The sequence below is a fragment of the Paroedura picta genome, chromosome 5 (assembly GCF_049243985.1).
Source record: "Paroedura picta isolate Pp20150507F chromosome 5, Ppicta_v3.0, whole genome shotgun sequence".
Lineage (NCBI taxonomy): Eukaryota > Metazoa > Chordata > Lepidosauria > Squamata > Gekkonidae > Paroedura > Paroedura picta.
In genome coordinates this window covers 125,865,759-125,880,437 of record NC_135373.1, presented here as the reverse complement: position 1 = coordinate 125,880,437, position 14,679 = coordinate 125,865,759, and the positions used below count along the sequence as shown (strand labels likewise).

The window sequence follows — 14,679 nt, the reverse complement described above, 5'->3', positions numbered from 1 at the left end:
CAGCATCGGCCTCAGTTAGAATTTGGATGAGAGACCTCCAAGGAAAACCGGGGCCATGGCATAAATGCAAACAATGCAAGCCAAGAAAGAAAGAAAGAACGAAAGAACGAAAGAACGAAAGAAAGAAAGAAAGAAAGAAAGAAAGAAAGAAAGGAAAGAAAGAAAGAAAGAAAGAAAGAAAGAAAGAAAGAAAGAAAGAAAGAAAGAAAGAAAGAAAGAGGGAGGGGGACAAAGAAAGAAAGAAAGAAAGAAAGAAAGAAAGAAAGAAAGAAAGAAAGAAAGAAAGAAAGAAAGAGGGAGGGGGACAGAGAAAGAAAGAAAGAAAGAAAGAAAGAAAGAAAGAAAGAAAGAAAGAAAGAAAGAAAGAAAGAAAGAAAGAAAGAAAGAAAGAAAGAAAGAAAGAAAGAAAGAAAGAAAGAAAGAATCACCAATCGCAGTCCAACAAACAATTTATTCCGAATGTTTCAAAACATGTACGAAATGAAGTCAAGCCAGAAATGTTTTCAGTTTTTTCCCCAAGAATGGTCTGAGCCAAAAACTCTTAGAGTATCACTTGGGCTGCCTGCTCCCAGTTACACGGAGGATACTCCTCCTCCTCTGTAATGTGGTCTTTCCAAAGCTTTTTCTTGAAAAAAAAACTTTTGGAAAAAAATTCTAGTTCACTCTGTAAGAACAGACCCATTGAGGAAGGTTTTTTCTTTCTTTCTGAAAACAAAGTACAAACTTAGGTACACATTCTGGCTTGGCTACGTTTGGTACAATTTTTGAAACACTCAGGATAAATTGTTTATTGGACAGCCATTGGTGATTCCCAAAATTTCAGATTTTTCTGAAAACCTATTGGGTCCCACCTCCCTGCTTTGCAGAAAAATCTCTTTGGCATCAGTGTGGCCCCAATCTGAGTATTTAAAGGTAAAGGTATCCCCTGTGCAAGCACCGAGTCATGTCTGACCCTTGGAGTGACGCCCTCCAGCGTTTTCACGGCAGACTCAATACGGGGTGGTTTGCCAGTGCCTTCCCCAGTCATTACCGTTTACCCCCCAGCAAGCAAGCTGGGGACTCATTTTACCGACCTCGGAAGGATGGAAGGCAGAGTCAACCTTGAGCCGGCTGCTGGGATCGAACTGCAGCGGAGCCATTTACAAGCTATAGAGGCAGAAGCAGCCCTTTTCGTATCACCCAAAATTTAAAGTGCGAGCTACTACCTGGCTAGTGTGCCTTTAGAACAATGGATCACCCAGGAACTATCGATTCACTCAGCATCATAGAATCCTAGAATCCTAGAGTTGGAAGGGCCCATACAGGCCATCTAGTCCAACCCCCTGCTCAACGCAGGATTAGCCCTAAGCACCCTAAAGCATCCAAGAAAAGTGTGTATCCAACCTTTGCTTGAAGACTGCCAGTGAGGGGGAGCTCACCACCTCCTTAGGCAGCCTATTCCACTGCTGAACTACTCTGACTGTGAAAATGTTTTTCCTGATATCTAGCCTAAATTGTTGTACTTGCAGTTTAAACCCATTACTGCATGTCCTCTCCTCTGCAGCCAATGGGAACAACATCCTGCCCTCCTCCAAGTGACAACCTTTCAAATACTTAAAGAGGGCTATCATGTCCCCTCAAAACCTCCTTTTCTCCAGGCGGAACATTCCCAAGTCATAGAATCATAGAATCATAGAGTTGGAAGGGGCCATACAGGCCATCTAGTCCAACCCCCTGCTCAACGCAGGATCAGCCCTAACCATCCTAAAGCATCCAAGAAAAGTGTGTATCCAGCCTTTGCTTGAAGACGGCCAGTGAGGGGGAGCTCACCACCTCCTTAGGCAGCCTATTCCACTGCTGAACTACTCTGACTGTGAAAAACTTTTTCCTGATATCTAGCCTATATCGTTGTACTTGAAGTTTAAACCCATTACTGCGTGTCCTCTCCTCTGCAGCCAATGGGAACAACATCCTGCCCTCCTCCAAGTGACAACCTTTCAAATACTTAAAGAGGGCTATCATGTCCCCTCTCAACCTCCTTTTCTCCAGGCGGAACATTCCCAAGTCATAGAATCATAGAATCATAGAGTTGGAAGGGGCCACACAGGCCATCTAGTCCAACCCCCTGCTCAACGCAGGATCAGCCCTAAGCATCCTAAAGCATCCAAGAAAAGTGTGTATCCAACCTTTGCTTGAAGACTGCCAGTGAGGGGGAGCTCACCACCTCCTTAGGCAGCCTATTCCACTGCTGAACTACTCTGACTGTGAAAAACTTTTTCCTGATATCTAGCCTATATTGTTGTAGTTTAATTAGTTGACCATCCCATCAACTGGGGCTTGAACTTGCCTTTCACCTACTACCCTTGATTAAACAGCAATTAATCAACACTTAAATCTACTCACCTTTCCCAATCATCCTTTTGGTCCGGTGCTTATAGAGCCATCCAACATCTCCTGCTTCTTTGCCTACCTGTAGAAGGGGCAGCTACGGTCCCTGGCTCTCCCAGCTGCAACCCTGCACTTCAGCCAGGTGGTGGCAGCAGTTACCCATAGAGCTCATTTTGCCACCGGCCTGGAGTTGGCAACCGGGGGTGGGTGGGTGGGCAAGGACAGAACTGGGCTTGCAAGGCTAAAGTGGGCAGGTTCCGTCACCCCATGGAACTCGGTCATGTTCCCTTAGCTGTCCCTTTCCTAAACCGAAAAGTCCCCAACTCTTCAGCCCTTCCTCATTGGGAAGGTGCTCCAAACCCCTAATCATCTTGGATGCTCTCCTCTGTACCTTTCCAGTTCTGCAAGATCCTTCTTGACATACGGTGACCAGTTCTACACAGAATATTCCAAATCATCATCAGTATTATTATTTAATTTATTCCCCGCCACTCCCGTAGGCTGGCTCATGGCGGGTTACAAACGTCCAATAAAAATCCCATTAAAAACCCCATTAAAATGGTCACAAAATCACACAGGAACAGACAACATGGCAAAATACCATCCCCTTTGGGAAGGGCCATGGCTCAGTGGCAGAGCCTCTGCTTGGCATGCAGAAGGTTCCAGGTTCAATCCCCGGCATCTCCAGTTAAAAGGGCCAGGCAGGAAGTGACGTCAGAGATTTCTGCCTGAGATCCTGGAGAACTCTTGCCACTCTGAGCAGACAATGTGGACCTGGATAAGGGTCCATTTCAGCATGGGGCAGGTTCAGGTATACATCCTCCACTCTCTTCTATTTATGCACATGACACACTTTGAGTTTATTATGCTTCTCACTGGGTTGCACAATAAACAGATTGAGCATATCAGTTAAACTTTGGAGTCTGTCTCTTCCTGACAGCACGAGCCCTTATTGAACTGGGGGAGAAGAGTCTGGAGTTCATAGAATCAAACAACTAGAGAGGCTGAGAAGGGGCCATGCAGGCCATCTAGTCCCACCCCCTGCTCAATGCAGGGTCAGCCTCAAGCATCCAGGAGAAGGATCTGTCCAGCCGCTGCTTGAAGACCCCCAGTGAGGGGGAGCTTCCCACCTCCTTAGGCAGCCTATCCCACGGCTGAACTCCTCAGATTGTGAAAAATATCTAGCCGGTACCGTTCTACACGTTGTTTAAACCCATTACCGCAGGTCCTATCCTCTGCTTGCCAAGAGGAGACACTCCCTGCCCTCCTCTGACAACCTTTCAAATACTTAAAGAGGGCAATCCTGGCCCCTCGTTCCAAAGTCCCTCAGCCTTTCCTCCCAGGGCTTGGTCCCTTGGCCCCAGATCCTCCTTGTCGCTCTCCTCTGCCCCCTCTGCATTTTGTCCATGTCCTTTTTGAAGTAGGGCCTCCAGAACTGCACCCAGGACTTCAGGTGAGCTCTGACCAATGCCAGAATCCATCTTAATGTTTTCAGGTTACCTAAGGACTATTGTTCTTCAAATCATCCCAGAGTTTTTTTAAAAGAACAAACCAGGTAAATAAGGTTACAAGATAATGAGGCAGCAGGAGAAAGGGAATCGCAGTCCCCTAATCTAATCTCTAATAACCTATTAGGGCTGATCCTGCGTTGAGCAGGGGGTTGGACTACATGGCCTGTACGGCCCCTTCCAACTCTATGATTCTGTGATTCTATTATTTGGAGTGTATTCTTTGCTCTGGGGTTACTCAACTGGTCTGGAAACCCCTAGCCTTTGGAATATAAACCAATTTCACAGTCCTTTGAACTTTCCCAGCTATGGGTGTGAACCTGACCCTTCCCCTCCTTCTGTGATTCTGATTCTGGGAGAATTGGCCATCCAGCTATTTGCCATATTAATTCTCAGTCGAGACAGTTGTGTTAGAGCAGGGGCGGTCAACCTGTGGTCCTCCAGATGTCCATGGACTACAATTCCCATGAGCCCCTGCCAGCATTTGCTGGCAGGGGCTCATGGGAATTGTAGTCCACGAACATCTGGAGGACCACAGGTGGACTACCCCTGGGTTAGAGGATTGAACCATGTTAGAAACAGCCTGCTTGCTTTCGCCCTTAACCAGGGCGAATTTCCGTATCAGAAAGGAGGATGGGTTCGAATTCTGCAATTACATGGGCATATAAGAAAGAGCGACAAGAGCCGAACACTGGTTCATCCCCTCTTCCCCTTCCTTTCACAGTCTGCCTAAATTAGGATTATCAGATGTCCTCTTTTCAGAGGACATAGCCTCTTTTTTTTTTTTTTGGCATCCATCCTGCTTTGGCCTTTTTGCAAAAACCAATGAAAACATCCTCTTTTAGGGACAGTAATCTGGGTACGTTTCTAGTGCATAGCAACAATCACAGCTCAAGTACGGTTTTTATTTTCAAATGAGATTTGTTGTAATGATCACTTATTTGAAGTGGTAGAAGAAGGGTTGGTTCTTATACCCCACTTTAAACTGCCTGAAGGAGTCTCCAAGTGGCTTCCAGTCGCCTTCCCTTTCCTCTCCCCACAACAGACACCCTGTGAGGGAGGTGAGGCTGAGAGAGCCCTGAGATTACTGAAGAAGAAGAGTTGGTTCTTATATGCCGCTTTTCTCTACCCGAAGGAGGCTCAAAGCGGCTTCCAGTCGCCTTCCCTTCCTCTCCCCACAACAGACACCCTGTGAGGGAGGGGAGGCTGAGAGAGCCCTGAGATTACTGAAGAAGCAGAGTTGGTTCTTATATGCTGCTTTTCTCTACCCGAAGGAGGCTCAAAGCGGCTTACAGTTGCCTTCCCTTTCCTCTCCCCACAACAGACACCCTGTGAGGGAGGTGAGGCTGAGAGAGCCCTGATATTACTGAAGAAGAAGAAGAGTTGGTTCTTATATGCTGCTTTTCTCTACCCGAAGGAGGCTCAAAGCGGCTTACAGTCGCCTTCCCTTTCCTCTCCCCACAACAGACACCCTGTGAGGGAGGGGAGGCTGAGAGAGCCCTGAGATTACTGAAGAAGCAGAGTTGGTTCTTATATGCTGCTTTTCTCTACCCGAAGGAGGCTCAAAGCGGCTTACAGTCGCCTTCCCTTTCCTCTCCCCACAACAGACACCCTGTGAGGGAGGTGAGGCTGAGAGAGCCCTGATATAACTGAAGAAGAAGAAGAGTTGGTTCTTATATGCTGCTTTTCTCTACCCGAAGGAGGCTCAAAGCGGCTTACAGTCGCCTTCCCTTTCCTCTCCCCACAACAGACACCCTGTGAGGGAGGGGAGGCTGAGAGAGCCCTGAGATTACTGAAGAAGAAGAGTTACATTCGCCTTGCCTTTCCACTCTTATAAGGAGCTCTTCCACCAGGCATTTGGTTGCGGCTGGTTCGTTCAAAACCCCTCCTCCCCCCTTGAAACATTCTCTCCTGTACCAAGGAATGAGGGGAGTCATGGGGGTGATAAAGGAAATTATAAGACGCCAATATGTAGAGCTTTTAAAGTGAATCTATAGAGTTGTTTTTAACTATGTCAGTTTTATTTCATGTTCACCCCCCCAAGACAGCAGGGCTGAGAGGGGTAGCCCTATAAATCCTATCATTCATTCATTCATTCATTCATTCATTCATTCATTCATTCATTCATTCATTCATTCATTCATTCATTCATTCATTCATTCACTAATTAAATTTCAAACCCAGAGTTAGCAACCTGCTCTCCTGCTTGCTGCTGTCAACCGCAAAACTTGATCATCATAAAACAGATCCTTTAAAACTTCACATACACAATTATGCTATCTGTTCCACTTAATATTTCTGGTAAGGGCTTGGAGGAGGAGCTGGTCTCATGGCTTAAGTGCCACTCAGCGTTTGACACCCACTCAGGGCGGCTGTCCCGCCCCTGAGTGCCTTGTCCTCCAACTGGCTTGCCTGTCTGTCCAGCGGCCAGCCAATCACCTTCCGTCCCCTACCCCTAACCACCCCCTCCTCCTTCCACTTCCCTCGGAGGCTCGGAGGCTGCAGATCCCTGCTGCATGAAAGCTGCTCCTGCTGGGGAGTTCCCTGCCAGCTGCCTGCAGCCTTTCCAGGTCCTGGGGGGAGGGGGAGGCCGTCCACAGAGTTCTTCCACCCCCACCCACCCAATCTGGCACCGACTGCATTCCTGAATGCAACGGGCTTGGCCCCTAGTTTGACATATTTCTCGATTTTTAAAAGATAGCTGCCTGAGTTTTCCTCCAAGTAAAAAATTGCACATACATCCCATAAGAAACACACAGAGATCTGCAAACTGCTATACCCTTGGCTACGATGTCTGTCTTTGCCAAAGATGTGTATAAAGTACAGTATCATTTGAATGGAGCATAAAAGTCACAACAGGGCTAGCAGCATATCAGGATAAGAAATGAAACGTTACATTGCATAAAACACCTGATCTCTTCAACAGAGCATCAGTGTCCTACAGATTATAGCAAATTCAGTGTGGATAGAAGTTCATCCCCTTCAAACAATAAAGGAATCCGTTTCACTTAAGGGATCTTGAGACAACACCTCTTGAAAGTGTTTAAAAAAAAACCTTGCCTTACCAAGCAGTTTTCTCGTTCCAAAAGGGAAACTATTTCCCAGGGATTTTTCCAGCACTGCTCAACACTTCCCCTTTTTTTCCCCAAAGGGATATAAAAATGTCCAGTGGTACAAGCCTGAACAGTTTCACCATCAGAAAATCATTTAAGTCAACAGGAAAACAATGGCCGTGACTCGGAAAGTTGGACCGGAACCAATTGATTGAAATTACATTTTAAATAGTTTTTGGCTAAATGTAGACCAGGGGTCGTCAAACTGCGGCCCTCCAGATGTCCACGGACTACAATTCCCATGAGCCCCTGCCAGCGAATGCTGGCAGGGCCTCATGGGAATTGTAGTCCGTGGACATCTGGAGGGCCGCAGTTTGACTACCCCTGATGTAGACAAACTGGAGTGTGTCCAGAGGAGGATCTTTTTCATTAGCTGCTGGCTGCTCCTTTTTATTAATTAATTAGACTGGGGTTGCTGTGGATTTAACCTAGGATCTCCTTGAGCGCAAACCAGATGCTCCCCTGGTCTTACTTTTGAGGAAGCATGCAAGCACATGAAAGAGTATACCCAGAATTGAACTTTGTTGTCCTTAAAGGTAACGCTGGACTCAAAATGTTCTTCTTTTGAATACCCAGGCTGGGGAGGGCCTGTCCTCTTTCATTGTATGCAACAATGGGTCTTTTTTTGGGGGGGGGCATCTGTCTGGCAGTTTTTCTTCTAGCAAAACACCTGCAATTGTGATGGATGCAGAAGAGAAGAAGAAAAAGAGTTGGTTCTCATATGCCGTTTTTCTCTACCCGAAGGAATCTCAAAGCAGCTTCTAGTGTTTGCCTTTCCTCTCCCCACAACAGGCACCCTGTGAGGGAGGAGAGGCTGAGAGAGCACTGAGATTACTGAAGAAGAAGAAGAGTTGGTTCTTAGATGCTGCTTTACTCTACCCGAAGGAGGCTCAAAGTGGCTTAGAAGTAAAAAAAGGAGCTGGTTCTTATATGCCACTTTTCTCTACCTGAAGGAGTCTCAAAGGAGCTTTTAGTCGCCTTCCCTTTCCTCTCCCCAAAACAGATACCCTGTTAGGGAGGGGAACCTGGGAGAGCCCTGATATTACTGAAGAAGAAGAGTTGGTTCTTATATGCTGCTTTTCTCTACCCGAAGGAGTCTCAAAGCAGCTTACAGTCGCCTTCCCTTTCCTCTCCCCACAACAGACACCCTGTGAGGTGGGTGAGGCTGACAGAGCCCTAATATTCCTTGGTCAGAATAGTTTGTATGTATGTATGTAAGTTGTGCATAAATGTACCATGCCCAGCCCATACCAGAAAGTCTAAAGATAGCAAAAGACATAACTTGGGGGGGGGGGGGCTTGGGTCTTTCCCATTAGTTGTGGCATTTTGCAGTTTTAAGTTGCATCTTCTGCAATATGGAATTTCTCACATTCCCAAAGGCAATGAGAAAGAAACTGAAACCATGACTTCGAAAGAAAAATTTAAAGACCCCTTTCTTGTACAACGACGAACAGTTTCACGGTTATTCAGGTGTTGTTTCTGTGATGCTGATGATTAACCAAAGCTGCCTTCATCTTTTCGGATCTCCAAAGAGAGCCATGGATCCGCAATTGGCCATATGAAATCTTTGATACGCTGTATCGATCCATCACTCCAGCAGATGTCCAAAAATCGTGTGAATGATTACAAAACTTTTAATAAATCAACCACCGGAATGTCAGAAAGGCTAAGCACAATGTTCAAACCTCTGTGCAGCCATGGATCTGGATGAAGGGGGAGGGAGCATAATTTGAGAACCATAGAATCACAGAATAATAGAGTTGGAACTGAACCCCTGGGCCATCTAGTCCAACCCCCTGCACTATGCAGGACACTCACAACCCCCTTGAACCTTCACAGAATTAGCCTCTCCGTCAGATGGCTCTCCAGCCTCTGTTTAAAAATCTCCAAAGAGGGAGAACCCACCACCTCCCGAGGAAGCCTGTTGCACTGAGGAACCGCTCTGATTGTCAGGAACTTCTTCCGGATGTTGAGACAGAATTTCTTTTGAATTAACTGCCCTGAGCCTCCGGGGAGGGCGGTATATAAATATAACAAACAAACAAACAAATAATTTCTGGTCTGTTCCTCCGGGGCAAGAGAGAGCAACTCTGCTCCATCCTCTATATGGCAGCCTTTTAAATACTTGAAGATGGTTCTCAGATCCCCTCTCAGTTGTCTCCTCTCCAGGCTAAACAGACCAAGCTCCCCCAGCCTTTCTTCATACGACTTGGGTCTCCAAACCCCTCACCATCTTTGTTGCCCTCCTCTGGACACGCTCCAGTTTGTCTACATCCCTCTTCAGGATTTAAAATCCTGGAATGCACGCCACATCTGTTTCTGTCCTGCAAATGTGACACAGAAATTTCAAGCAGAAAATCTACCATTTCCTGAAGGAGTTTGAAGTGCCCAAAATTGAATCAAGGATCCAGCAAACGGATAAGAGTGCAGTGAGAAAAGGATCTTTCCGTTGAAGCCCCCTAAAGTCACTAGGAAAAGATACTCATGGGAGTACAATTCCTCTTAATGTGGGGATCAGATAGAATTATTCCAAATGTATTTATTTCATTTACGCCGCCTTTATCACAGGGATTCAAGGTGGAGTACACCTAGTGAGTTAGTATGTGTATGTGTGTACATATAAAATCCATAAAATGGGACATTCAGTAAGCAGTTCATTAAAGCTCTTAGAAATCTGGAATCACCGGGAAGCACTGAAGCATACCCATAAATATTCACATGACAGTACAGGATCCTACTTACAACAAGCTGTATTCAACAGGGTAGAGCACAGTCCCTAACCCTTTAGCCAAGCAAGTTGGTCCAAGCATTTTATGCATGGTAGTTTCAGTTTTTCAGAGAGACTGCTGAATTGCAACTGATAATGAGGCTCAAGACTATGCACCCTCCTGGGCTGAATCAGGATCTAGGTTTCCTGTCTCATTACCTATGCTGCTTTCTCCACTTCTCTGCACGTCACATCGAATCCGATTGCACCTGCTATTGTCATTCACCTGTTAATGTTATTTGGCACCTGAAATCGCTCCGCGTCCCGATATATAAGACCGCTGGACTCACGTTCTAGCTGTATCTGAAGAAGAGCTGGTTTCTTGTATGTGTCTCAAAGCAGCTTACGATCGCCTTCCTTTCCTCTCCCCACAACAGACACCCTGTGAGGTCGGTGGGTCTGAGAGAGCCCTGACAGGACTGCTCTGCAAGAACAGCATGATCAGGGCTGTAACTAGCCCAAGGTCACCCAGCGGCCTGCCTGGGGAGGAGGAGCAGGGAATCCAACCTGGCTCTTCAAATTAGATGCCACAGCTCTTAACTGTTACACCACGCTGGCTCTAAAGGAAATCCGCAAAATATAACAGATCCTAGTTCACGTGGTGGAGCTGCCAATTAGAACATGTTCGAAAGTGATGCATACGGCCACAGGGGAGAAATGGTACAATGCACATTTGCACTTTCACTGTGGCTTAACTCTCTGGTGGGCTATCCATCTGCCCTGCCTGCTCCCCTGATGACTGATACGGGGCTGCTCAAAGTAGACCTGACAAGCGCGCTTCGGCAGAGGTGGGGGCAAAGAACTCAACATGCAATGAGACGTCTTGAGGCCCCCCAGCAGAGAGAGCTTTAAAGGACGCCCTCATTCCACATCCTGAAGATGTGTAATCCAGCCGGGACCCCCTTCAACAGCGTACGTGGCCGATAGGCCAGGGGTAGTCAACCTGTGGTCCTCCAGATGTCCATGGACTACAATTCCCATGAGCCCCTGCCAGCATTCGCTGGCAGGGTCTCATGGGAGTATTAGTCCATGGACATCTGGAGGACCACAGGTTGACTACCCCTGGCCTATAGGACACCTGGGGGCAGGTGGGGGAGGCTTGGTGGGGTTTGGCGATGTGGGGCAGGATTGGGGAGGGGGCGTATCTCTCCTCTGGTTCTCTTGGGGAACGTGCCACTCCATTCTCGCACGTTTTTGGATTCTCCCTCCTGTTCTTCTCCTGCCACTGCTCTTCGCAGGTTCTTCACGATCCCACCTGTCGCTTTGAGGAGCTTGTTGTCCCCCTGGACAAACTGCTCTGAATATCACCTCTGGTTGCCTTGGCATGGCTTTTAATGGAGGAACCAGGAAAACAGGACTCTGATTCAGGTTTAATCATTATTTATTTGTTGCATTCCTTACCCGCTGCCCCCCAGACAACTGGCTCGCGGCGGGTTACAGAATAAAAACCCACAATAAAAAGTCCCAACTGAAAACCTAATTTGCAATAGTGACACAAACGCAAGCAGCAAAGGAAAGGCCATCCCCACCCCCACCCCATCCCCGCTCAACAGACCTCCAGCACTATGGGGTATGGATCTAAATGGGGGCGGGCAATGTCCCAGCCGTTTCGGGAGGGGCTATGATGTTCCTTGCCCTGGCCTCAACCAAATGCCTGGTGGAAGAGCTCCATCTGGGCCCTCAGCAATTCCGGGGGCTCATTCCACCACGTTGGGGCCACGACTCAAAAGGCCAGGCCCCAGTCCTAAACCGGATCCCCAGACTCCCCTAGAGACTCCCCCAAGATCCTAGAGACTTCAATCAACTCTGCCTACCCTCCAAGTTTAGTGAACTTTGAACTGGGGAGGGGGACCAAGTTACCGACCCCTAAACAAGGTACCTACAGAAAAGAGTGTTTCAGGGAGATGTCAGCCTCAGGATCCGGAGTGTACAGAATGGAAGCTATATGAGCTAGAAGCATCAAATGGTGCCCCTCCATAGCATGCTCCCCTACACACCCTACAAGTTACGTGCAGAATGGACATAGTAGTCGAAGAAGAGTTGGTTCTTATATGCCGCTTTTATCTCCCTGAAGCAGTCTCAAAGTGGCTTCCAATCGCCTTCCCTTTCCTCTCCCCACGACAGACACCCTGTGAGGTGGGTGAGGCTGAGAGAGCCCTGATATTCCTGCTCAGTCAGAACATCTGTATCAGGGCTGTGATGATCTCAAGGTCACCCAGCTGGCTGCATGTGGGGGAGTGGGGAATCAAACCTGGCTCGCCAGATGAGAAGTCCGCACTCCTAACCACTGCACCAAGATGGCTTTCTCCCTCCAGATCTGAATCCAAACATGGTGCTCTCAGACAAGATATCAGGCATCTGCTCTGGAGTTTATGGGCTGGAGGCATCGGATTCATGACCACCCCCTCCCGGGATGCCCCCTGCAGGCCCTGATCCGGGACGGCTGAGACAGAGCGTGCCAAAGAAGGCGTCCCGGAAAATGCTTCCAGGGGAGATGTTGTCACGCGTGGGTTCTGGTCCACAGAACGGACTGGATGGACCTGATGTGACCTCCTAGAGGGGAGGCATCCAACCTGCAGGGGATCTCTCTGGATGGATGGTTCCCTCCCCCTGGAAACAGGCGGGAGAGACCTGTTGCAGGCGGAAGTGTCCCTGGTGGGGCGGGGCCGACCACAGAATTCTAATGAAGAGAGCGCAGACCAGAGAATGCTTAAAGTTATGCTAATAAATTACAGAATCACAGAATCCTAGAGTTGGAAGGGACCTCCTGGGTCATCTAGTCCAACCCCATGCACTATGCAGGGCATTCACAACCCTCTCGCTCCTCCACTGTCACCTGCCACCTCCTGCCTTGAGCCTAAATAATACTAATAGTTATAAGAACAATGTCTACATGGCGAGGGGGTGGACCCGAGAATGTTAATACTACCAGCACCACTAATAATAATTCTAATACTTATGAGAATGAAGAGAGAGTAGACCAGAGAACGCTGATAATAATGCCAATAAAAATACCGCTAATGCTACTTATATGTATATTATAATAATATCTATGTGGCAGGGAGGAGGAACCATAGAATGTTAGTAATAATGCCAATAATAAGAACACCAATAACATAGTAATACTACCCATACAGCATACGGTGGGATAAAAAATGCAAATAATAATCTGAATACTTCTAATGAATGCTCCCCTGACCGAAGAATCTGACCTCCCCAAAGCTGTGTTGGTGACCCTGTTGAAATGCTGTTCTGGTTGACCTGTTATGACACTTACACTTGTTGCAATGTTCTATGCAAACCGCCCAGAGCCCTATAAAAATCTTTAACTAACTAACTAACTAACTAACTAACTAACTAACTAACTAACTAACTAACTAACTAACTAACTAACTAACTAACTAACTAACTAACTAACCGGCATCCCAGTGGCCAGCGAATGTTTGTGGGCACCCCCACAGTAGCCTGCCTTTAGGGCTGTTCTTGCATCCCGCAGGGTGGGTCGGAGAGCGACAACGGCCCTGCAAGGTCGACCCATCCCCCCCACCGTGCGCTCCCGCGGCGCCCCCCTGCGGCTGCCCAGTCCTGCGCGCTTCTGTCCCGGGCGGGCGGGCGTCGGCGGGCACTTACCGTGGGGGCGCTGGCGGGCGCCTCCTCCTCCTCCTCCTCCTCCCTGTCCGGCCGTGGCGGCCCAGAGCGCGGCGGCGGCGCAGAGCAGGGCGAGCGGCGGCGGGCGGGCGGCCATGGGGCGGGAGCGGGTGCGGGATCGGGGCTAGGCGGCGCCGGGGGGCGAGGCGGGCGGGCCGGCCATGGGGCGCCCGGGCGGAGGGCAGGAGGCGGCGTCTCCCGCGGCAGCCACCGGCGGCGCCCCGCTCCCCCGCGCCCCGTGCATCGCGCAGCAGCCGGCCCGGCCCGCGCTCCTTTCGCTTTCGCTTTGGCGCGCCGCGACGGCAGCCAGGCAAGGAGCCAAGCGGGCAGGAAGCGGCCCCGCACCGCGCGGATAAGGCGCATTGGGGAGCGGGACCGCGCAGCGCTTCCGCGGCTCCCGAGGAGGATAGCCGCGCCCTACCGGTCACCGCCCAGCACGGGGATCGCCTCCACCCAGCCCCTCGGCGGCTCCTGGTTGCAACTGGTTGCCAACCTCCAGGGGGTGGCTGGAGACCGGGAATGAGCACTGAGCCCAACCTCTCCCGGGGGCAGCGGGAGGTCAGTTGCCCGGGGAGAAAGGGCCGCTTTGGAAGGGGGACGCCCCTCAACAGTTCATGGCCAACCGAGGCAAACCTTCCCACTTCCCCCATAATCTCCAGCTGCTTCCCAACCGGGAGCTGGCAACTGCAGCTTTGCAGGGTAGCATCGAAGCTCATTGGGACCTGCACAGTGGGGTGTGCACATCGGTGTGAGGCACGTCGGCATGCAAGGGTTTCCTTGCCTGAAGCCACATCCTGTGTTGTTCAGAAACCCACAGGGAGCTGGGAGAAAATACCCAGAACTGGGTCTCTCTCTCTCTCTCTCTCTCTCTCTCAGGGCTCCTGCCCAAGACTTCAACTTGCTTGAATAGGGCCAGTGAGGGGGAGCTCCCCACCTCCTCAGGCAGCCCATTCCAATGCTGAACTAGACTCATGGAATCCTAGAGTGGGAAGGGGCCATGCAGGCCATCCAGTTGCACCCCCTGCTCAGTGCAGGATCAGCCTCAAGCATCCAGGAGAAGGATCTGTCCAGCCGCTGCTTGAAGACGGCCAGTGAGGGGGAGCTCCTCACCTCCTTAGGCAGCCCCTTCCACTGCTGAACTAGACTCACAGAATCCTAGAGTGGGAAGGGGCCATGCAGGCCATCTAGTCCCACCCTCTGCTCAATGTAGAATCAGCCTCAAGCATCCAGGAGAAGGATCTATCCAGCTGCTGCTTGAAGACGGCCAGTGAGGGGG

The 14,679-nt window shown here is 49.4% G+C and overlaps 1 protein-coding gene across 3 annotated transcripts in view; it reads right to left on the bottom strand.

The window, feature by feature from the left end:
- IL15RA (interleukin 15 receptor subunit alpha) overlaps positions 1-14,016 on the bottom strand; it is a 51,795-nt gene extending 37,779 nt beyond the window's left edge. For 2 of the 3 annotated variants that reach the window (XM_077340364.1, XM_077340363.1), the window contains exon 1: positions 13,386-13,986. In XM_077340364.1, the coding sequence (XP_077196479.1) occupies positions 13,386-13,500 (115 nt within the window). In that variant the 5' untranslated portion in view covers positions 13,501-13,986. Of the gene's footprint in view, positions 1-13,385 lie in introns of all 3 variants that reach the window. The other variant, XM_077340365.1, reaches the window with a different exon arrangement.
- Positions 14,017-14,679: the final 663 nt, after the last annotated feature.